Source organism: Phyllostomus discolor, chromosome 2 (assembly GCF_004126475.2).
Source record: "Phyllostomus discolor isolate MPI-MPIP mPhyDis1 chromosome 2, mPhyDis1.pri.v3, whole genome shotgun sequence".
Classification (NCBI taxonomy): Eukaryota; Metazoa; Chordata; class Mammalia; order Chiroptera; family Phyllostomidae; genus Phyllostomus; species Phyllostomus discolor.
The window spans coordinates 154,425,962-154,449,843 of record NC_040904.2 but is presented as its reverse complement, the minus strand read 5'-3'; the positions used below and the strand labels follow the sequence as shown (position 1 = coordinate 154,449,843).

Sequence of the window (23,882 nt, the reverse complement as noted above, 5' to 3'; positions counted from 1 at the left end):
TATTTTCTTTCCTTTTTATTGCCTCATGAAATTCTTCTGAAATGGCCATCTTTCTCATTTACCCAATTTAAAAATTGCTCACCTCATGATATCATCCCCTTCCCCTTCCCTACTTTGCTAGAAATGTTTTTATTACATTGCACTCCATTGCGATGATTTGTGCCTCTTTCAAGAATATGGAAACAGCCCTATCTATTTTTACCCTATGTCACGGAGAGCACTGTGTACTGCTTGGTACTCTCACCTCTTTATGAGAACCCACAGGGGGCACTGCTTTCTTCTCTCAATTAGGGCAAAGGCGAGCAAATCTGGGGCTAGGACTAAGCATATCAAGCTAAAACTGTGTTATATGACTCAGTGGTCTTGGAATGAAGTGGGAAAAAAGTTACTTACCTAAACTTTTTAGAAGGAGTATTGCAGCCCTGACCAGTTTGGCTCAGTTGATTGAGTGTTGCCCTGCAGAGCAAAAGGTCATAAGTTCTATTCCAGATCAGGGCACATGCCTGGGTTGTGGGCCCACTTCTCAGTTAGGGCATGTGCAAGAGGCAATCGATCGATGTTTCTCTTGCACATTGATGTTTCTCTCCCTCTCTTTCTCCCCACCCCTGCCTAAAAATTAAATAAAATCTTTTTTTTTTTTTTTTAAAAAAGGAATACTGCATAAGGTTGAAGGGAATACTTCAAGAAACCACTTGGGGAGGTGTTAAGAATTTTGTGGAGCATGCTCAAGCAACAATAAGCTTAATGAACTTCCCTCTGAGTAGCTTGGCTGGATTTAACTGGAGAGTTTTTGTTCCCTGGTTGGGGTACAGAATTTCTGGGTCAGAGACAAATTGCCTGAGATGGTGGGTGAGAAGCTGAACTCTGTTGGCCACTTAAAAAAAAGAAAAGCCCTCTTATTTATTCATGTAGCTCTTCTGTAAATAAATGTGGAAGAGTTATTTTAAAGACTTTCAAATGGAAGGAATGCCAAAAATTAGATTTCCCAAAGACCTGTATGTCTTGATTTAGCCCAAATGAAAGTTTTTGGTATAGTTTAAATTCTCCTGAGCAACTAGTTAGCTTTTGTGTTTATGGTTTCCTGTTTGAGGTGGCTGGAGCAGAGCTTACAGCTAAATATATGGTCCACCTTCATAAGTGTGCGGGGGTTCCCTCCTTGGTCTGTTTTATGGTCTAACCCATAGTTCCTTTAAATTCATTTTTTTCTACTTATTTTATCTGGCCAATCGGCATGTGTCTTTTCAGACTGCCTTCACTCCTTACTTTTAAGTTACTGTTTAGAGGTATTTTATGTTTATTTATTTATTTTTAATTTTAAATCCTCACCTGAGGATATATTTTTATTGATTTGAGAGAGAGAGAAAGAGAGAGAGAGATCTATGTGAGAGAGAAACAATGATCGGTTGCCTCCTGTGTGCACCCTGACTGGGGATAGGACCCCCAACCTAGGTATGTGCCATGACTCAGAATGGAACCTGCAGCCTTTTGGTGTACGGGAATATGCTCTGACAAACTTGGCTTGGCCAGAGTTAGAGATAATTTGTATAAATATTCTCATCCTCCTCCTTTCTATTCCTCCCTCTCTTCCTCTCCTATGGTAACTTCATATGTGTAATAACAACTGTTTCACATCCCAGTTCTTGGCCTTTGTTTCAAGAACTGACCTCCACTATTGTGATTCTACATAAATTGACAAAGTAACCAAGGGTACATCTTGGATGAAAACTCATAATACACATGGTTATAGGGTGGGATGAAGTGCTCAGGTGATTTGCTGGAGTACAGGCCATATTGTTATACAAATAAAAATATACATAGGTAAGCTGCAAGGGAGGTTCACTGGATATGGAATCCAAGAACACAACTGAATCCTACTGTATTTTACCAAAGCTATCATATATGTGTGTGTATCATTAAAGTATTCAACATGTAATTAGTATTATTCATTTATAATGTAACTAATACTTAAAAAATTGTTGGCCTAACCTCCTAACTGTATTTCCAAGGCATTCTGCACCAAGATGTCGTAAAGGCACTCTAAACTCAACATCTTCAAAACTGAGCTCACATCTCTGGAAACCCACACTTGTTCCTTCTCAGTCTTTAGCATCCCTGTCCAGATCCCTCTCTCTTTTGAACCCCTGTATTCAATCAGCCATCTAGTCCATCGATTAGATTTGAAATCTCGCTTGAGTCCAAACTTTCCTGTCTGATGGTAAAATCATTTCAGATTCTATTACCTCTTCCCTTTACCTGAGGTCCCCTATGGGGTGTGTATGTAATGTACTCCAGGGTATATGCAAAACCATCTTTGGGATAAGTGAAGAATATAATAGAGCTTTTTATACCTTTTCCTTTTAACATTTGTGGCTTTTATAATGCATATATTGATAGTTATGTATGTAAATAATATTCATATACACATAGGACTGTGTGCTCAAATATTTTGAATGGGGTATGCAGTCAGAATGGTCTGGGGTGACCAACCTAGATGGTGACAGTCTGTCACCCTGCCTCTGGTCCAATTTCCCACCATTCTATTTTTTTCATCTATGAGTTAATATAATTAAAGTACTTAGATAAACTAAGTACTATATAAATGTAAGCTATTGTTATCATTATTATTATCCTATCCCCAAATTTAACTCTCTGCCACTTAGATTCTCAGTATTATGCAGTTGGATTTTTGCTTACAAGTCTTAAAAAGTTGGTTCTCATGTTAGGATCCCAAGGTAAGCTCCCTGATCTCCGTCTGCTTTGCAAGCACTGTGTGGCCACAGGCTGACACTCTGGGCTCTGGTTAGTAAAGGAGAGGGACTGCTGAGGTCTGGCACCGAACGTGACAAGGTGTGTCCACCCTGCTTCCAGCCTCCCGGTGTTCACTTGCCTAAAGCACACAACTGATCACTGCCACTCCCTAGCATGAGAAAACTTGCAGACTTTAGAATATCTGCATAATAAAGTTCATGTTCCCTTAGGAGAACGAGGAGAATAAAATAGGTGGGAAGATTGCTACCTAGGATTTGTGGAGTTTTGTTTTGTGCTATATTTTGTCAAAAGGAAAGAGAAAGAACAGCAAAGCGTAAGGTTTCATGGATTGAAACCTGTCCATCTTATTTGAAACCATATCCTGTCATAGGTGATCCTGGGTAAAGTGCTTCTTGTCACCATGACTCAGCTTTCTTGTCTGTGAAAGTGCACGATGATGCCTGCCTCACAGGGGTGTAAGGCAACACGTGTGATGTGGGTGGGAAATGGCAGGTCCTTAATAAATGATGGCACTTTTCAGGTGCAACATTCTGACACCATTAGAAAATCTTCCATGAATGTGATATAGGACACATCCTGGTTAGAGAAGAACTTGTGGAAGAAATGATGACAGCTGACAGCTGACAAACAGCAGTATCGTAGGCAGTGACAGCAGGGCGTTGTGCGGTGTGGCTGAGTGGAGACAGAGCCCGGCAGCAGAGATGGAGCTGCAGAGCCAGGACGGTGTCTGACAGTGGGGCGGCTTCTCTTTTCAAGTGCGCTGCAGTTTCAACCACCAACTTTATTTTCACAAGATAGCACATGCAAAGACCACTCCATACCACGCTCTGAAAACTAAAGCAGCACCTTTATTTTATACATACAAACAGTATAAAATGTTTATTATGTAAGAGCTGTGTTTTGTTTACAATATATTATATTGCTTCAAGCCGATGCCAAAAGTTCATACATTATATTCCCTATTTTATTGTGTTTACAATATATTATATTGTTTAAATGCCACTACCACAGTGTTATTTCTTCTTCTTTTTTTAATAGTGAATTCTCTGGAATGATGGTAAGGTCAAAATGTATTGAGAGTTTAAAAATAAGGACAATTAAAAAATGTGACAAATGTCTAAATACAGGACAATAAAATTTAAAATGCTGTAACTTCAGCACAATTAACTGCTTCAACCAAACCCTTGTGATTTATGCTTATTCGTTCCATTTACCTTCTCTAATATACTCCCAGCCCTTCGACACCACGAATGCATTGTGATTTTGGAAATTACCTGCCAGCTACACACTGAAAAGGCAAAATTTTAACCTGATCAACTGCCATAACATAAAAACTGTCCCAAAGCACTGAAACAAGAAAATCTATACCATCATGCTACAGACATGCTTAGAAAACTTAAAAGGAAGAGTAAATATCAGCCCAATGATTTATAATGAAGCTAATAAAATTCAGGCCAGTATTCTTAACTGTAATGAACATTATTTGAACATTCAACACATGAAAGGTTAACAAAGGCTATGAACTTGGTGTAACTTAAAACGTTTCAGATGTCGGAGTTCACCAGATGTAATTGGATTCAGGTGGATCCTGCCGCTCCTCCGCCTTTTTAGGTGAAGGCGTGTGCTGCCTGAGCCGGGTGCCTGCTGGCCTCAGGGCATGCATGAGGCTGGCTCCATACCCTGCAAAATTATTCACAGCTTAAAAGAAAAGAAACTACAAAAACAGGCTCTTCAGATTCATTATTAACCATTCAAATGAAATCCATTTTCCCTTTTCAACCCAGAGTAAAAGACCACAGCAACCACAAAACTACCTGATGGAAGAGATGTTACAGGTTCAAATTCTGTTCAAAGAAACCTATTTTACTAACTCTGTCAAATCTGGCTTCCATGGAATGTCTGACTTACCACATATTTTGGCTATTCAGAAACTCTTGGTGCAAAGGTTGGATGAATGTGATTGAATGGCAGGATATTCTCCACCTCAGGGCTGGTAAGGATCTAGCACTGAGGTTTTAATGTAGGGATACCCTTGCAGAGGATTTGGTCATTGATCCTTTTCACTGCATTGCAAAACTAGCCTCAATTATATTGTTCAACTTAACAACCTCTACTCTTCGTATAGACCATCCAATTACGTGTGGCTATCACGTTTACCCAAAAAAGGCATTTTGTAAAGATTAAGGACTTCCATTGTACATATTAAGAAAAGGTTATGGTTTGAAATGCCTCCTTATTAATGGGGACTTGTGAGTTTTAGTCAAGGTGGGCGTCTATCTATTTCCAGCTCAGTTGTTGTTAAGCAGAGTTATACAACTTGAGGCCTCCCTTCCTCCTACGTGTGAGCTTTTGGGCACAGACTCATTTCTACCGATTCCCTAAAACTGATCCAAGACAGAAATCACGTTGTAAAAATCTGCCTCCATCTTCCTGTGCATGAGAGTCAAGTTCAGCACTTCATTTGTTCCTTGTGGTTTTTAAATGCACGCATGCCATAAATAAGTATGGGGAACAGAATACTTTGTGCCTGAATGTGTTTCTTTGAATTGTCAGGATGCAGGCTAGTAGCTTGTGGAACAGCCAAAACATGAGCCAACAATGTGCTGGAGTAAATCCCCACCCTGCTGTTGGCCCTGCCACCCATGAAGCCCCAAGCCTCCCTGCTGTGAGGGTGAGCCTAGCAGAGTGGTCCATCTCCAGTACCCTCCTCCCCACTGAGGTGTCTGAGTGCCTGGGACCTCCCAACGTGCCACCCCACTGGGAATCTGTTCATAGAAGAACTCTGTGACTTAGAGCTTCCTTGTTACCTCTCTCTGGTCAAAGTAAACCTCATTCTTTCAGCCTGATTCTCTTAGCTAATGTACAAAGTGGTGGGTGGCCTCTCGCAGAAAACACGTTTGCGTTTTAATCAAGTACCAGGGCATCTTCTTGATGCCCTGATCCGAAGGAGGTACACTTGTGACGGAGCTTTCAGCAGCATGGCTTTCAAGTGGGGATGCCACCTGGGGTTGGCACACCTGTCTCAATTGCTCATCTCTACTCCGAGGTGGCCCTTAACTTGCCCTCTTTTTGGAAGAGTGACCGGGAGTGTCAGCAGGAACAGTGGACCTCGTGCTGTCCCCCCATCACTCTCAGTGGTCACCAGGGCCCAGATGTGAATCCCAGAAACCTTTTGTAATTGAATCCTGAGATGTACGGTCTGACTCGACACCTAGAACTCCTGAAAAGGTTCTCTGATTCTGGGACAAGCCTCACAGTTTGTATACAGATGAGGGTAGAACAAAGTGTTTGGTTTACTCTTTTCCAAAATAGCTCTAGAAACGATCAGTTTTCTATAGGTCTTTTAGTCCAAAGAAGGATTCCTGGTATATAGGTCCTAGCAGGGATACCATTCAACCATGACTTCCTGGGTAAAGGGGCTATTTTTCAGAGAAGCCACAATTCTTGTTATTGAAGCCAATTTAATCCACTGTCCAATCAATTCAGTAGGTGAAAAAGAATCAAATCAATGTGTTAGTGTAGTCTAGACCAGGCACCAATTACCTTAAAATGAACAAATAAATAAACATGTATACCTACATATAAATGTACTATATATACATAAGGATAATATAATGTGAGCATTTAAGCACAAAAATAAATTTGAGCTTGAGAAATATAATTTTTATGTTACCTATGTATTTGTACTAATATAAATAAAATAATGTTGTACTAATACAAATAAAATAATATAAAATATATTTTAAAACTAATATTTTTCCTCTAGCACCCCAGCTGACCATTTCCACACTCACTGAGCTATACACATCACCCTTCGGAGACCCTTGATCTAGGAAAACATCTGACATGTAAATGATGTGTTCAAGTATATCCATTATTTTTGAGACACAATATGACATACCAGTAATTTTCAACCAGTGTGCTGCAAAAATTTTTAAAACCTGTAATACCTGACCTGTTTAGTCTGGGGCACTGACCTCATTTCCCTGAGATTGTCAAATAAAAAATGACAATAGCCGACACAACAATAGCCATCTGGTGTTAATGAATCGATATTATACCTAATTTTTTGCCAGCACACCAAAAAATATATTTTTGCTGTAGAATTTTAGTCATCAGTTTATGTGTGCCATTAGATAAAAAGGCTGAAAACCACTGTGAGAGACACAATCTGGACTTGTGCTACTGCAGGGTGTTGTATGACTGGAGTGGACAGTGGGCCCCTGCTTGGGAGACTGAGGCCTAGCTGCCAGTGGACAGAAATGGCCTTGTTTCTTTGGTTCACTTGCAAATTGACTGTCCCTCCCATTAGAACCTGGGCTCTACCAGGCAGAGTCTTTTCTGCCTATTCATTGGTGTGTCCTCAGTGTCCAAGTTCATACTTAGCACAGAGAATATATCAATCACAATGAAGTGGTTGCATTTAGCAAGTTTCATCTTGTGTATAAAACAGGCCAGTGGTTGATTATCTCAATAACTAGTTCATTTTTTATAGTAAATTTGAAAAAATGTAACTCTATCATAGTATCTTTCCCATACTTTATAAACCCTTTCTTTCCCTCAAAAGAACTCATATAATGTAAAGATTTTAAAGAGCAAAACTCTTCGTGTTTTTTTATGCTAGTTGATAAATCTTGAAGGATAAAATCAGAGCCATGTAGAAACTAATTCCACATTTGACTTAAAATCTCAGTTTTACTTGTCGTTTCTTTCATATTTGACACCTTTTGTTAACAAAGCAACCTGTTTTGCTAATGGAATCTAGAAAACATTTGTGGTGATGTTTTACAGATGTGATATTTTGCAGAGATGTATTCTCTTTACACTCTAAAACTTAGACTGTGTGGGCAGCAGGAGGAAGCCTGGGGGAGAAATCGGAGGGAAGAAGTTGCTTTTAATGAAATGGAAAGCAGGCTGAATTATGAGTTGTCTATTAGTCTTTGGAGCCAAGAAACAGATGTGAAAGAGGCTGGCTCCCCAGACAGCTCCCACTCACTTTTATTGCAATGTCTTCCATGCCAGCCTTCCTGACATTGGCATTTGTTGGGTTCATGGCAGGTTCCGTGTGTCCCGCAGCCAGGTTCACAGACAGCTAGAATCAAAGGAGATAAAAGAATCTTTCCCAAGCTTTCATTTTTCAACAGAATTACACAGCTGTTTTTCTTACAGTTCTTTAGAATGTGTTAGTTTTGGCTTCATCCCCTAATTTTTTTTTTCTAAGTCAATCATCAGCTACAAGTTAGCTTGGGACTTATTGAGAAAATCCTGAGAGAGATCTTAAACTAAGTTTGGTGCTTCTTATTCACAAAAGACACTCAGCAGGACTTTGAAACTGCTGGGCAGTGTAGGTTTATTTCCCTTAAGAAACTCCTAAGGGTTAAAAAGTTCCATTGTGTGTGTGAATGAGTGTAACTTTTTACACCTGTGGATTTCCTACAATGTCTTTGGACCACATAAAGGAAACATATATCTCAGTGAGAAAGGTGAACTGTGATGCCCAGGCAACATGCAGTAGGCACAGAAATTATGTAGCACAAGACTGCAGCGACTTTAATTGTCCCATACCCAGGCTGATTGCATCTGGGGTACTTACGCTTTGAACAGAGGTCTCCTTGGTAACCTTTGGAGCACTTACATTTGCTTTTACCAATGCATTTACCTCCGTTTCGACAGGGCTGTGGGCATTTGCCTGAAACAGAGAAGAATGCAAGTAAGCAAGGAACTCAGTGCTTTGTTCAGGGGTAATTACATTTTTCAAAGGAATTACAAAGCTTTGTGAGGATAAAGCTATTAAATGGCAGTTATTTCCACTTATTTCAGATCTAATCTGGCTTCTATTCTATCTGAATTTCATTTTTGGAAAATAGGATAGTATTTTTACTGACTATTTTGAATATATATTTTCTATAATCAATGTGTTGCCCACATACTATATTTACATTACTTTTTTATGAATAGAATAATATCTTAACTGGTTCATAAGCACTTCTAATTTAAGATATACTAAAAGCGAAGATATGATGACCCTGTAAATGATTTCTCTGAGTTCTCGTTTTTGAATGTCACTTTTTCTGAAAGCAGGCCTGCACCTATATGTGATGGCATCTGCCTTAGCCTAGGATTTGCCAGAAATCAGGGCCTGCACACAGACAGAGTATTTGGGGAAGTGGTCCTAGGAAACAGAATGGGGGGATGGGGAGAGGGACTCAGGGAAGGAGGGAAAGCCAGCACAAAAGTATGCTTGTGGGTGGGTCACTGCTGGGACAGTCAGGCTCTCTCCTGCATCCTTCTGAGGAGGGATGGCACCTGCAAATCCTCTGACAGGAAATGAGAGGGGCCATGTAGTCATCAGCATCTGCCTCCCACTGGTCAATGGTGACACTGTGGGATAATTTGCTTGTATGTTTCCATTCTGCAACTGTGTTTGAGTGCAGGCTGTATTTTTTTAGGACTCAGAGGAGTTTCTGGGTGGAAAGCAAGAGAAATGTGGAACAGCTAAGATGAGATGCAATCAGGTTGTACTTGTGCAAAACAGGTTGTGGTAGCAGTGGCTGGAGGGAAAGGCTGGCAGAGAAGGATGTCAAGGGGGGCACAAAAGGTGCCTAATACACACCTATGCATTTTTCAGGAATGTCTTAGATCCTAATAATACATCATTCTTCTTTCATCTACATGCCAACTGAGTATTGCTAGTGTTTTCACAGATCTTTGAATCACAGGATTTTAGAGCTGGAATTGGGCCTTAGTTATAAAAAACTATATAATAATTTTCTTCTTACTCCCAAAGCTACTTATCTCCCTCTGTACTCTAGAATTTGCTGTCCTAAGGCTGACTTTTTTTTTTAGAGAAGTAGAAGAGAAAGGTTGGTTCATGCAGAGTTGAAACCATGCCCCACAGCTGGCATGATGAGGTGGCAAAGAGAGTGCACAGCCATTAGATTTTGGTAGTGGAGGAGTTTGGATGTTTTTTTTGTTCTTTTTTTTTTCCATTTTAGCAGGATACTTACTACAAAGGCCTCAGTACATAAGCAGAAGAAATGAAGTCTTTATCCTTACACACCCACCTTTCCTTCTCTAAGCTCTTCTTTTTATGGTCAAAGCTTTGACAGAAGTTAACTACTGTGTATTTTACTGCTAGCAGTGTGCTTGATAGACATGAAGTGAATTCCATTATGAAAATCATTTTGCTGAAACATACTTTTCTTTTTATTCAAAAGGACTTTCTGAATGAAGCAGCATTTAGTCATGACGGAGACAATATAGACTTAATATTGAGATGTTAGAGTCTCTCAAAAGCCTAGAATGCCATTAGACCTTTAGATTTTTCTGATGTATGAGGTGTTCCAGAAACAGGAACATCCTTCATTATTATAAACAACCTTAATAATAGAATACCGCCTTTTTGTTACCCATTCAAAATCCAAAAGGGTCCTTTTTGCTAGGCTTGGATACAAAGAATAGCATTTACTATTTGGTCAAGATCCTAACTCTTACCCAAAGAAAAGGAACACCTAACTCTGAATGTCTGTTTACATGAAAAAAATCTGACTCCATCATATCATATCACAGTATGATCCAGTGCACTGGATCAGTGCACTGAGGTTTTTCAGTGTAAGCAAGATGTGGGACAATAATTACATGGCAGCAAAGAAAGAGTACTTATTGTGAAATACTTGGTGACCCCAAATTTTCCCATGTTCTATGAGAAGTGAACTCAGTAACCAGGGACAACACAGAGAATGATTTGTGGTGAGAACTTTTTCATTGACTCCACGGGTCTTTTTATTTCCTTGGCAAAAGGGAAGTGAGTACCATTAGGTTCACTGCAGCTGCAAAGGAGGACGTCCTCTCCTGGGTACCACAGCACAGAAATGTGGCTGCAGGCAACTGTTAGAAGCCATGCCTAGACCAAACCTCATGAAGCTAAAGGCTCATGAAGATATGATTGTTTTAAAATTCAGAGTCTTATAAGTGTCTTTAATACTGACTTTCTTTTCCTAAAGATATTTTGGTATCCATTAGACAGTGGAAAACTAAGTAAATTTGAGAGATTATGTAAAAGAGGTGAGGGAATTCAGGAAGACAAACAGATTTGACTAAGTGTAAACACTTGGTATTTTTCTGTAACCAGTGGGTACGTCCTGTGAGAACAATGAGATAAGATATCAACAGAATAAAGGTATTAAACTTCCTCTACCCACTGGGTTGTGGGTTAACTTAAATTTGCTACTCTGCTTCACACAGAAAAAGATTTTAAATTCTTACGATAAGTACCAACAATCATCATCTCTGTGTCTGAGGGTGATTTGTAATTGTCTCATTCAGTATTCTAAATTTTTTACAGAGAACTTTTATAATAATAAGAACCCATTAAGTTATTTAAAAACTCCATTTATAGCCCTGGCTGGCATAGCTCAGTGGATTGAGCACGGGCTGTGAACCAAAGTGTCGCAGGTTCGATTCCCAGCCAGGGTACACGCCTGGGTTGCAGGCCATAACCCCCAGCAACCACACATTGATGTTTCTCTCTCTCTCTCTCTATCTCCCTCCCTTTCCTCTCTAAAAATAAATAAATAAAATCTTTGAAAAAAAATCCATTTACTATAGAGTATAAATAATTTGGTCTTTTTAATTAAAGGTTCATTAAAATATTGTGGGAGATCTCTGAAACTTAAATAACAATAAACATAAATTGTATCCAGATAACCTCTATTCATGGTCTTATTTGTTAATCTACAAGTGTACTTCATAATCAAGTCAGAATGAAGTTTCAGAAGATATCAATCCTACTACAGGCCAGAAAAAATATATATAAATAATGTCAAAGTACATATTTTCATTTAAAAAGACAATAAATAAGTGTTGGCAAGGATGTAGAATAATTGGAACCCTTGAACATTACTGGTGGGAATGTAAAATGGTAGGGGCTCTTTAGAAAAATAGTTTGGCAGTTCCTCAAAAAAATAAACATTATCGTCTGGCAATTCTACTCCTAAGTATATACCCAAGAGACCTGAAAACATATGTTCACATAACAATTTGTGCATGAATGTTCATAGCAGCATTGTTCATAATAGCCCCAAAGTAGAAACAACAAAATATTCCTTAACTGATGAATGGACAAACAAAATGTGGCTGGTATACCCATACAGTGTGATATTAACCAGCAGTGAAAAGGAAGCAATGATATTTGCTACAATATGGATGAACCTTGGAAACATGCTGAGTGAAAGAAGTCAAACACAGATGGCCGTATATTATGTGATTCTACTTATACAAATAGGAGTAGGAAAATTTAGAAACAGAACAGGAAAATCTAAAGACACAAAGTAGATTAGTGTTTTCCAGGGTCTTGAGGAGAGGGAAATAAGGAGTGATGCTAGTGGATGCAGGGATTCTTTTTGGTGTGGTGATGTGTTCTGGTTTAGATAGAAGTGCTGCATGGTTTTGTGAGTATACTAAATTATATACTTATAATGCTAAATTTTATGGTATGTGCACTAGATCTCAATTTAAAAATAAGAATATATAAAATAATAAGTATTATATGGCTCAAGAAACTGTTTCATTAGTGGTCCAGCCATGAGAGAATATTCCAGAATTCAAAGAATTACAAAAAATTATAAAGCAGTTATTATAGTTGCAAGTTATTTTTGTTTGCTTTTAAAATTTCTCTTAATTTCTCCTTTTTTTCTTTTCTTAAAAAGATTTTATTTATTTATTTTTAGGGAGAGGGGAAGTGAAAGAGAGAGGGTGAGAAACATCAATGTGTGGTTGCCTTTCACATGTCTCCTACCGCGGACCTGGCAAGCCAGGCATGTGCCCTGACTGGGAGTCAAACTGGCGACCATTTGGTTCGCAGGCCTGCGTTCAAACTGCTGAGCTACACCAGCCAGGAATTTCTACTTTATTTTCTGATGTATCCTATAAAAGCACAAGTTGTCATTTAAAAAAAAGAATACATAATTCAACTTTTTGTCTCTATTACATACCAGTGGTACTTTCCTACTCAAGACTTATGTCCATATTTTTTTGGTAATGTGGTTCCTATAATAGAACAGAAGGTTTCCTAAAAGGATTTCATATAACTTGTGACAGGGATAATCAAGAGCTTTCAAAGGCCCACGTTTTTGGTGCAGTTAGGAAAAAAACCAGGAATAGAAGAACATTGTCTCTGCCAATGGAAAGGTCATAAACCTAAGGGCATGAAAGGGCGTACTTACATGAAGAGAAATGAGCCCATAAACAAAGATCCATAAACATGAACCGACTAACTATGCAAAGTCTGAGAGTAAGTACAGGGAGAAAATTGAGGGGAGTAAGTTCACAGATATCTTTATCATGGCTAGGTAACTAATAAGAACAGAAACCACATCCTGGCAATTAATTACATGTTCTATGGAAACTACAGAGGTATTTCATTTGAACTCTATAAAAAATGGTTACTTCATCTAGTACTCATTAAAGTACAAAAACCCACAAATAAATTAGAGGTTGAAAGTTAAGAATAGGAAGTCAGTATTCAATTTTGAACCCACTACAACACCAAACACAGTGGTGTTTTACAGATACAATACAGCTGGAAATGAAAATGCCATATTCCAGAACCTCCAGAAAGTCAGGGATATGCGCCCTCATCAGACGTGCTCACGCTGCTTTTGCGCCTTCCAAAGGCAAGAGCTTTGATGTTATCTGCCTTCTGGATCATAAAGCCATCCAGAATGGGGTTGGCTCATTTCTGAATTTAAGCGAGAACTTCAGGGACTTGCTGAGGGTGACATGGGTGGTAGGAAGTGAAGCCAGGACAAGAATTTGATATCCTGATTTCCAAAACAATGATTCTCTATCACATTCCACCTGTAATTTTTTTTTTTTGTATTGGAGCATGACAAATATCTAGTGAAAGCATAACATGCCCCAATATTAAGTTTACAGCTCAACTATTTTTTTACATAAATAAAACACTCATGTGACACTTCACCAAACAAGATATAGAGCATTTTTGGCAGCCCATAAAGTTCCTTTGTGCCCCCAACCACTATCCTGGTTTCTGCCAGCATCCATCGGTTTTGCGTGTTCTTGAACTTCAAAAAAAATGAAATCATGCAGTGTGCACTTTTTTGTATTTAGCTCCTTTTACTTAATGGGAGAGCTGCACGATTCATTCATGTGGTGTGTGCTGTTAGTTTGTTCTTTACTGCTATGCACCCTTTTTTCCTCTTTTTCTTTAGTCTATCCTTTTGTCTTAGATGGGTTACTAGGCTCAGTCTAGTTTAGGGAATGTGGTAGTGAGTAGCAGAGGAAAAACGTCTCTGTGCATGAGGGTAGGTGAGCCAATTCCAGCTGTCCCAAAGCTCTGGTCTACATTTCCAAGCTAAAACTATGTGCTCTGCACAATGAGAAGGAGACAAAATCACCACCAAGAACAACGCAACAGGCTGGACAACAACCCAAACCCAGTCATAACTCAGCAGAGTGTTTGCTCTTCAGTCATCTGGGCTCAGCTTAGTCACCCTTTGCCCCACCTTTAGCTAAATGAATGGGGGCTGAGTCTAGTGAAGAGAAACCACTGTCCTGAGACCTTAAACAAGCGGTTCATTGTCTCTGGGCTTCAGATTGCTCATTGATAAAATGAAGGGATTAGATGGAGTTTCTAAGGTCTCTAAAAATCAAAGAGAATGCAGGTCAATACTCACTTATTTCACACTGTTCTCCCTCTAGTCCTGGAGGGCAAATACACTTTCCAGGGTAGAAACAGGTCCCTCCATTAAAGCAAGTAGTTGAGCAGTTTGCTGTTAGAATGAATAATGGTATTGCATTAGACAGTATGTTAAATCTAAAAACAGAACTTCACTTACAGTTAGGTGATATTTTGGAGGCATCTGCTATCACCCATTTACTTATGTAGTAAAGTAAGCCATGCTATAAATACAGGAATTGGAACCACTTGACCACATATGGACTCCCGCAGCATAATAGGATGCCACATTACATAGAACCCACCCGAGGGGTTATCCCTTAGTGAAAAGAGGCACGGTGTGCAAAGCATTCTTTTCTATTTTCTTATAAACATCTGTGCCATTAAAAGGAGATCACTATAAGCCCCATCCCTATTATTATTTTAGAAATTAAAACATTGTTTTTAACCTCAAAGAAATTTGTTTTGAACTACAATACATCTTCAGTCTCCACCTCCCCCCAAACCCAGTTCATGTCACCCTCCTCCCCAGTGAGGGAGTCACGTAGTGTTCCCTTTGTAAAGCTTCTCACTTATATTCTTGAGCCAGATTCTCCTTAAAAGCTGTTTGCAATAGTGAAAAGGGGGAAATACAATGTCTAAAGGGAAGTAATGTCCTACTACTACATAATGCTCCATTGAAACCCTCCCAAAGTTTTTAAGGTAAAGGAAGAAGAAAATGAGAAAACTTTCAAAGGGAAAAGTTTTTAAGTTGAAATAGATAAAAGGAAGAGAAGTCTTAAGTATTAGGATCCAACAAAAAAGAAAGTAACTTTTTTTTCCAGGATAAGAACAAAGGTTCATCTTTAGTAATAGTATTTTTTTTTTTTTAAATCAACTTTCATGATGTTTGGGAGAAGGGATAATTGTACTCAGGAAAAGACAGCCTGTTGACCCTTGTGAGACCCCATGGGCAGGGAAGTGGCAGCAGCGTGAACCAGAGGGATGAAGAACTTGGGTATATTACTGTGGAAATCCAATTCACTGAATTATCCAGGTAAAAATTGGACTGTGTGCAATTCACCCTAAAACCTGGCTGTCAACTTCTGGAATTTGGCTGCTCACTGGCACCTAAAATAGAAGGAGGACAGATGTGGGGTGGGGGAGAGCAAATATCTAAAAATAGGTAAGTTGGCTCATTCTATAAAGGGGATTAAAATAAGAGCTTGGATTTTCAGCAATTCCAGTTATATGGCCTATGTGTTCTTGTCCTATATAAAACAGGCCAAAGTTGGCTATAGATGAACAAAAGCCGAAGTAAAGCTTCCAGTAGGAAAACCAGAAAGGAAATCCAAAAGTTGTAAGTGTGTGCTTTCTTTGTGAAAAAGGAGTCCTACTAGAGTGTTCTATGAACACCATGCCTCTTAAAAGGGAAAACTTTTTGTTTAAAATCCCAAGTATCTCTCAGCTTAAGACAATGATGTACTCGTTTTGGCAAAAATCAAGCCCACTATGTGGGAGACGGGGAGCAGCAGCATGTGGTGCAGGATTTAGGATGTGGATTTGGGGGAACCAGCTCTTTTGGTTTCTTCTCTGCTCCTTGGTGCTGGTGTTGTTAGGGCCGGACAGTTGTGTTTGTGGGCGTGTCTTGTCTCCCCACCTGTCCCCGTTTCTCCTGGGGATTCTCAGATGTGAAAACATCAGGATCAGTGCCCAAATGGCTGCAGCCCTCTGGGCACCAGACCTTATTAACATGTAGAATTCAGCGGGCCTGGGAGGTTGTTTGAAAGTTACAGAATATGACAAAGCTGGTTATAAAATTTGGCCACACTCTTAGTATTTGCATCATAGCTCACAGTGCTGACCAAGCCCCTCTACATTTCCCCTGTGTGATGCTTCTTGACCAGAAAAGTGAGCCACAAACCCTCAGTGGCTTTCACAGGCACTGAGGGTACGGTAGGCCAGTGCATTCCTGAAGTTTGTGAAGATGTCCCAAGAGCCCATGAAAATTAATCTTTAATGTTTCTTTAAATGTGTAGTGCCAAGGTCTAGGTCCATGCCAGTAATTAAACCATTTTTCAGAAGCTCTATAGTCCCTCCTGGACAATAAAAGCATTTTTGGTTGAGGTAGTAAAAAAAATGTTTCTTAATGTTCCTAGATCTCCAGTGAGACCCAATAAAATTTCAGTAGACTTTCTAGAAGAATTTTAAAAATTAATGAAATTTAACAAGGAAGGAAATCCTTCATCTAAAAGGTAAGTAAAGTATTATCAAATGTAAAATGTACTGGAATACAGATAGATATTCTCCCTGAACAGTGATCATGGTTTTGTAAAACCATGTCAATAGAAAAATAGTGCAACTGGCCCTGGCTGGTGTGGCTCAGTGGATTGAACGCTGGCCCGTGAACTGAAGGGACGCTGGTTCAACTCCCAGGCAGGGCACAAGCTTGTGGTGTGGGCCAGGTCCCCCATGGGAGGGATGTGAGGGGCAACTGATCAATGTTTCTCTTGCACATCGATATTTCTCCCTTCCTTCCCCTTTCTCTAAAAAATCAAATAATATCTTTAAAAAAATAAAGAAAGAAAAGCAGTGTGATTGACACTCCACTGTACAAAGTACACCAGTAACAGCCATATCTGCGTAAGCAGGCCTCACAAATATTCCCGTTAAATCTGTTAATACATGAGTTCTTCACCCAAATCTCCGAAGGACTTGCTTTATTTCCAAATAGTTTCAATATAACATGAATTTAATTCTGCTTTAAGAAATGCCTAATTTTCCAATAGCTGAATGCTAAATTTAGACAACTTAAATAAAGATTCACAATAAAGAATATCACACACTGGCTGTTATCTGTACCATTGGTGCTTTATGAATACCAATGAAAAAAATTTTTTTTTATCCAGTGCTCTACTTTTAAAAGATTACTTGGAAATAAAAGGTAGAGATGGTTTCACATATTATCTCAAATGGCTGTGGGGTCGGGGATAAGAGGTCAATGACTTCATTTCCAGTTTAGGAATGGGGAAACATGACCCACAGAGAGGTCGAGGCATTTGCCCAGATTCAGCGTCACTCGTGAAGCGGTGGTCTAAGTGTCAGCATGGGGCACTGGAAGGTGTGCGTCTGGGTCAGTCTCCTCAAGCTGCACAAACTTCAGTTATCTGGGAATGCGATGGATGAAACTCTATACATCTCAAAAGGTTGTTGAGAATAAAATCAGATAATTGTATGAAAGTACTCTGCATCAGAAAATAGCAGGCAACCGAAATTATTATCCTGACTCACACAGAGGTTCTTTCTTTTAGCTTTCTTTCCTTCCTTCCTTCCTTCCTTCCTTCCTTCCTTCCTTCCTTCCTTCCTTCCTTCCTTCCTCCCTCCCTCCCTCCCTCCCTCCCTCCCTTCCTTCCTTTTTCTCTTTTCTTTCCCTCTCTCTCTTTCTTTTTTAAAGCTGCTCATTTCAATCTTAATTGGTACTAGCTGCATTATCACTAAAGAGACAATTTTCAAAAATAGCACTCAATTTATTTCAAGCATATATTTGTTTTAAAAACTGGTGTTCTACTCATGCAATTGGCTATTTTGACACAAAGCATGTTCCATTCCATGAATACACTTTACAGGATATTATTTAATTTTTTCCATAAGAGATGTGAACCTGTCAAAATAGACATATCTTGTCAAGTGTATGAATTATTCAATAACATTTTAGGGCCAAATTTCAATCCACTTTCTAAGAGTAAGTTGGCTATGAGGTTGCATTATAGGAAGGAGGAACCTGATCTCTCAGGGATGTGATCTGTAAATAAAGCATCGAATTGGGGGTTCAGCGAACATCCAGGTCAGGGCATTTGGAGCAGGTTGTTTCAGTTCTGTCTTAGAAGTTCATGCATAACACTGATTAGGACCTACCCAAACCCATGTGGCAGGGACAGCTAGCTGCTCACAAAAATCCGGGGCTCCCCTCCCAAAAAACTGTCAGTGGAAGACAGACATCCACCCTGGGACTTAATCGTGGGGTTAATTCTTACCTATGGAATAGGTGTGGAAATTTTGTGGGTCACTTCTGAGCCTGTTTTATGTGTGTGTGTGTGTTTTGTTTTTAAGCAGTGCATACTCCAGTCTCCCTTTCTCTGCTTATTGGCTGGATCCAAAGAGCTCCAAAGTAGGACCATAGATGGAAGGGACCTGGGTCCCTGAGTCACTGCTTGGAGAAAAGCTGCCCAGCTCGCTGACTGTGTATTCCTGCACAGGAGCATTCTGTGAGTGAAAACAAACTTCTACTATGTTAAGCTATAGTAAGAGTTGGGGTTTGAGTTATTACAGCAGCCAGCTAAGTGATATACTCTGTTTATAGTGCTGTTATGAAAAGTGATGATATATTAAATATATGTTTTTTATGAAACATTTAAAAATTAAAAAATCTTTGTTCTTAAAATAAAGAAAAAAACTGTTACCTTTATCACAATTGACTCCATAGAATCCAGGTGGGCAAATGCAGAAACCAGGAGTAACACAAAGCCCGCCATTCATACATCGTGGTGCACAAAGGGCTGGTAGGGGGAGAGAGCTCTGATTAAGGCCAAACAGGACTTCGGAGCAGGAACATTTTAGAAATGTCAGTAATATAACAGGCCTACGTTTTCAAGCTTTGTGGTTGACTAAAAAATGGTCACTCTTCAGAGATACAAGTTGTCTATATTAAAAATTATTTTTGTGATGTAAATCAGACTGTCTTTTCATATCAGACTATTTTTAACCAATTTCATGGAAGAAAATTTTGGAATTGTTCTATCTGAATGGCTGATCAAAATTTGCCCAGAATCATTATTTCAACTAAGATGTGGTCATAAGACTGTGAATATTTTTTCCTGTTCTATTTCCTTGATCTTCTAATTCCAAAATAAATGCAAGTAAGAAAAGCCCTTATTTCTTGAAGATGAAAATATTTTTATTATTTTGATCAAATAAGCTCTTAGGATTTAAGTACTATGTGGTTCATAACACATTTTCTTGTTTATCTCTTTTCTTTATATAACTTCCTTAATAGTGATTTCACTTAAATGGATATACTCATTACACAAATTATATTCATCTTTTTTTTTGCCTTATAGCAACTTAATAACTCAGGTGTAGACATAATTTTGAATTGAGCTACTTTTAATTGGAGTAGAAACTTTCAAATCATTCATAATACTAGCTTTTAAAACACAGTTTAAGTAGAGGGGAAAAACCCCTCAAAACTTTTACAAGATTACATCCGAGCATAGTGCATATAGTAGTTAATATCTGGGGGGAGGAGTGGCCACAAAGAATGTAGACATTGTGCCAGAATTCTCTGACCCTGTCACTACACACTTTCATTTAACAGAAAACCCACTTCTAGAAGAGATCCCTTCCAAGAGCTCTCCTGTGGCTTTTTTAAGATTTCACCAAACCTTATACTGTGACAGAAAAAGAATTTCAGGGGAGGTGTTACAAATATATGCAGGGCTCCTGTGTGACATCCATTTCATTAGGGAGCAAGCAAGGGAAGCTGTCTTTACCTTTCTCACAGTGAGGTCCATAGAATCCATCAGGACATTCACAGACACGTCTTTCATTACAGAACCCTCCATTTCGGCACCCTCCTGGGCATTCAGCTTCACCAAAGAGAAACAAGACTAATGGACGTCTTTGAAATCATTACAACAAGCATGAAGAGGTAGTGGTCATTCTTCCCCTCAGTGCACCAATGACCATAATTTATTGAATACTTCTACCATTTTCTTTCTATACCACTAGTACTTCACTAAGTCTTCTTCAAAATAAGGTTTCACATTTCTCAATCTTACTTCCTTCATGGAAGAAGGCAAAGCAAGCCTTATTCTGCCTTCATCTCCACCTGTCAATCTACTATACCTCCTTAAATTCATGCTAGAATAGAATGATTGACAGTACCCTCACTAATTGCTTTCAAGGGGTTGAATGACCTCCTGGTACATCTTTACAGAACCAAAAGCTCCCAGAGCTTGATTCTATGCTGGAAAATCTTGTACTAGGATGGGAAAGGAGCCAGGCTTTCATGTGTAAATGGGCATGGGGGTGTGGTGGCGAGATGCCTTTGCCCAGCAGAGATTGCTAGCATGATGGTGGCACCCCATTCTCTATGGAGGTCAGCAGTGCCAAGCTTTGGGAGATGGTGGGGAGTGTTGCCTTCACAGGTGGCAGTTGCTGGTAATGACTGCCAACCTTGGTATGAGGATCTAGAACAGGAAATGGGGAAAATTCATGACCATAGCTAAGATACATCTGGCAACTCCCAAAGATTGTGTTGGGGGAGGGGGAGGAGAGAGGTAGAAAACGGCACTTTGAAGGAGGTATTAGAGCTCACAATTAAAATTGTGAGTGGGGTCAAAGCAGAGAAAGTCTTGCTTGGTATTGTTACTGACCCTTGTGTTTATCACCCTCTCCTCCCACTGGTATGATTATAATTATACATTTACCTACCTTCCTACCTACCTACCTATAATGGTTTACCCATATCACGCCTGGAAGCTTTATGAGCTTTCTCTTGAATCACCATCACTGATTACCTTGTTGACACGTTTTAAAGAAGATAGCATTTTGAGGTGTCCGTAGGATGGTATTGCCTTCAGAATTCATTACAATCACATTCACTTCAAATGCTGCCACTCCGTCTTGTTTTCCAAGGCACGGGAAACCAACTTGAACAACTAAAGAAAAAGCAAGTATTGACAAACAGTTTATCTACTTTATTCCAGTTTTATAGAAATCTCAGTAAGAGAGATGAAGAACAAAGCAACAAAGCCCACATTTCATTATTTGACATTCTTGTACCTCTGTCAGAGTAGGGAGTGTATTTTGATCACCTGGGCATTCTCCACAGAACTGTACTTGATGCTGGGTGGAGAAGGAATGAATTACCCTACCAACATGGAATTGGGGATATTTTTTTTGTAGTCTGTCTTGTACTATCTTGAAAATGTTTTCTATGAAAATTAAAGGTACAAATATGCAGCATAGATTAATTAATTAGGGGAAGAAAGTTTGTGGGCCTCTTCATCAGCCTCTATACAATCCAAAAAACAGCTAAAAATCAACACTTCAGAATCCATTAAATAAAGCCTTATAAGCAATTTACCACTAGTTTATTTTTACTCTGTGCTTCAAAGTGACAAAATATGTTTTTTGGAAATAGTCTATAAATCAGACTAGAGTTTAATCATTGGATTAAGTTAATGAAGTTAATATTTTCTCCTGCTATTTGTTAATATTAAGAAGTATCCATATCTTGGGGATCTGGAAGAGAGTTTGGTGTGATGAAATAATGTCATTCTAGCATTAAATCTAATAGTTTAGGTTCCTAAAGAGGAGGCCACTGCTATTTTGTGAGTCTAGCGATCACTTGGGGTGTGTGTTTATTGACTTAAGAACTAACAATGCGATTGTACGGAGAAGGTGAGAAATCATGGAATACCATAAGTCATTGGGTGGGAATTGGCTCAAGTCGTTGCTGAGAGGCTGGTTATGTAAATTTCTAAAATCCACTTGACTATAATAACATGTCTGCTGGGAATGATCTAGCTGATCCAATAGACTTTAGTTCTTCCTTACAAATAGGAAAAAATATTGCTAATAGTTATACACATGAAATTTTGCTTCATTTTATTTTTGTATGGCAGGTAATAGTTACTGCCAAATTTAGGAAAATTATGGCAAGCCAAGAAAAATCCTTTCCCTTTAGAGTTTTCATAAACCTTTCCTCTAGGTTTATAAGAAAAAATGAGCTGGAAATTTGTCTCCTCTTTTCCATAAGGCATTACACACAAACTGGTCATACAGTCTTCTGAATGTGCTTTGGCAACCAAAAACTCCTCCCAAGGTTTTGGCATTGTCAGCGTTCATTACCATGCCAGTCTCAAAGTAACATGGATTTCCAGTTCTCCTGCATCTTAAGAGGTTGGCATTGCAAATAATCAATTACACGATGAAAAGGATATACAGATATTTTAACAGAAATAAGAAGAGAGAGAAAACCAAAGTTGTGTCTGAAGTTCCAAAGTAAAATAGTCTCCATTGAAAGCCTTCATTTAATGAAAGCTTATATATGAAAAAGCCAATTTAGAAAACACGGAAATCCATTCTAGGGATTTCCATTTCAGGAGGAAGCAAATAATTTCTTTCCATTGTTAACTCTTATAATTTTTACTTTGTACAATTTTAACATTTTATTTATCTTTCTCATGAATCTTTTTTGGTTTTCTTGATTATTTATTATTTTTAATTAAATTTATTGGGGTGACATTAGTTAACAAAATTATGCAGGTGTCAAATGTACATTTCTATGATACATCATCTGTATATTGCATTGTGTGCCTGCCACCCAAAGTCAAATCTTCCGTCACCAGAAACTAGCTTTATGATTTTGGGCAATGGTTCCTTCAAGTCAAGCTTGCTCTCATAAATCTTTTGTATGGATGGGTAGGCCAGTAATTGCCCTGAGGTATAAAAAGATGGGAGAATCCAAAAGGATCCCTAAAGATACAACATTTAGATTCTTCCTCATCACATGTAATCACCCAAACTATTATGTTCCAGGTGTATCTTTTTCCTGGACCTTCACTTTGCAGCCCACCTGATTCTTTTAAAAAGGCTCATAAGTTTTATTTTAGCTTTCTGAATCTTGATATGAAAGGGTTTCCAAGTAAACTCGTTGTTTCTGTTTATCACACTGTCAAATTTCAAAACATATCTGGAATGTTAAATATCAAAAATCATGTTATATTTATATGTATAGGAAATGCAGTTAAGAATACTTACTAGTTTGTCCATATTTGCAGATGTGCTAAAAGCCAAACCATTTACAAATCTGGTTAAAGTATGACTGTGTTTTCGCATGCTCTAGTCATCTGGGGGTGCTTCTGGAGAGTTTGGGGTGCTCACGTGAAAGTGTGTGATTTCCTAACATGGCCTTGAAGTTGGTCAAAGTAGTGAGATGCATAGAGAGTTTCCTGGCCTGTGGTTCTAGAAAATACGGCCCTGAACAGTCCCAGGGAGAAAAACAAGGATACAAAATCCAACAGAAATGTCAAGGAGGAAAACACACCATAAGTAACTTTCTTTAGGGTTTTCAAGATGAATTTCTTCCTCTAAATGGTTAAATAAAGTTTGAATCAAAACACAAAGGGCTAATCCATTCAATGAATATTTTTTAGGTGATTACCATGTGCCAGTCCCTGTTTTAAACACTGGGGATACTTTAGTGCAGAAGACAAATAAAAGCTTCTGCTCTTTTGGTGCTTATGTTTTAGTGATTTATTTTGAAGACATTTTGCAATAGTAAAATCTTTTAATCATTAAAAAGTCTTTAAAATATTCACTTATTGATGGACACTTAGGTTGTTTCTATGGCCTGGCTACTGTAAATAGT

The 23,882-nt window shown here is 38.7% G+C and overlaps 1 protein-coding gene across 1 annotated transcript in view; it reads right to left on the bottom strand.

The window, feature by feature from the left end:
- Positions 1-3,597: 3,597 nt before the first annotated feature.
- WIF1 (WNT inhibitory factor 1) overlaps positions 3,598-23,882 on the bottom strand; it is a 69,735-nt gene continuing 49,450 nt past the window's right edge. The window contains exons 4-10 of the mRNA XM_028533187.2: positions 21,025-21,165; positions 19,996-20,091; positions 18,907-19,002; positions 14,466-14,561; positions 8,363-8,458; positions 7,766-7,861; positions 3,598-4,449 (exon numbers count right to left, since the gene is read on the bottom strand). Coding sequence (XP_028388988.1) covers positions 4,328-4,449; positions 7,766-7,861; positions 8,363-8,458; positions 14,466-14,561; positions 18,907-19,002; positions 19,996-20,091; positions 21,025-21,165 — 743 coding nt within the window. The 3' untranslated portion in view covers positions 3,598-4,327. The remainder of the gene's footprint in view (positions 4,450-7,765; positions 7,862-8,362; positions 8,459-14,465; positions 14,562-18,906; positions 19,003-19,995; positions 20,092-21,024; positions 21,166-23,882) is intronic.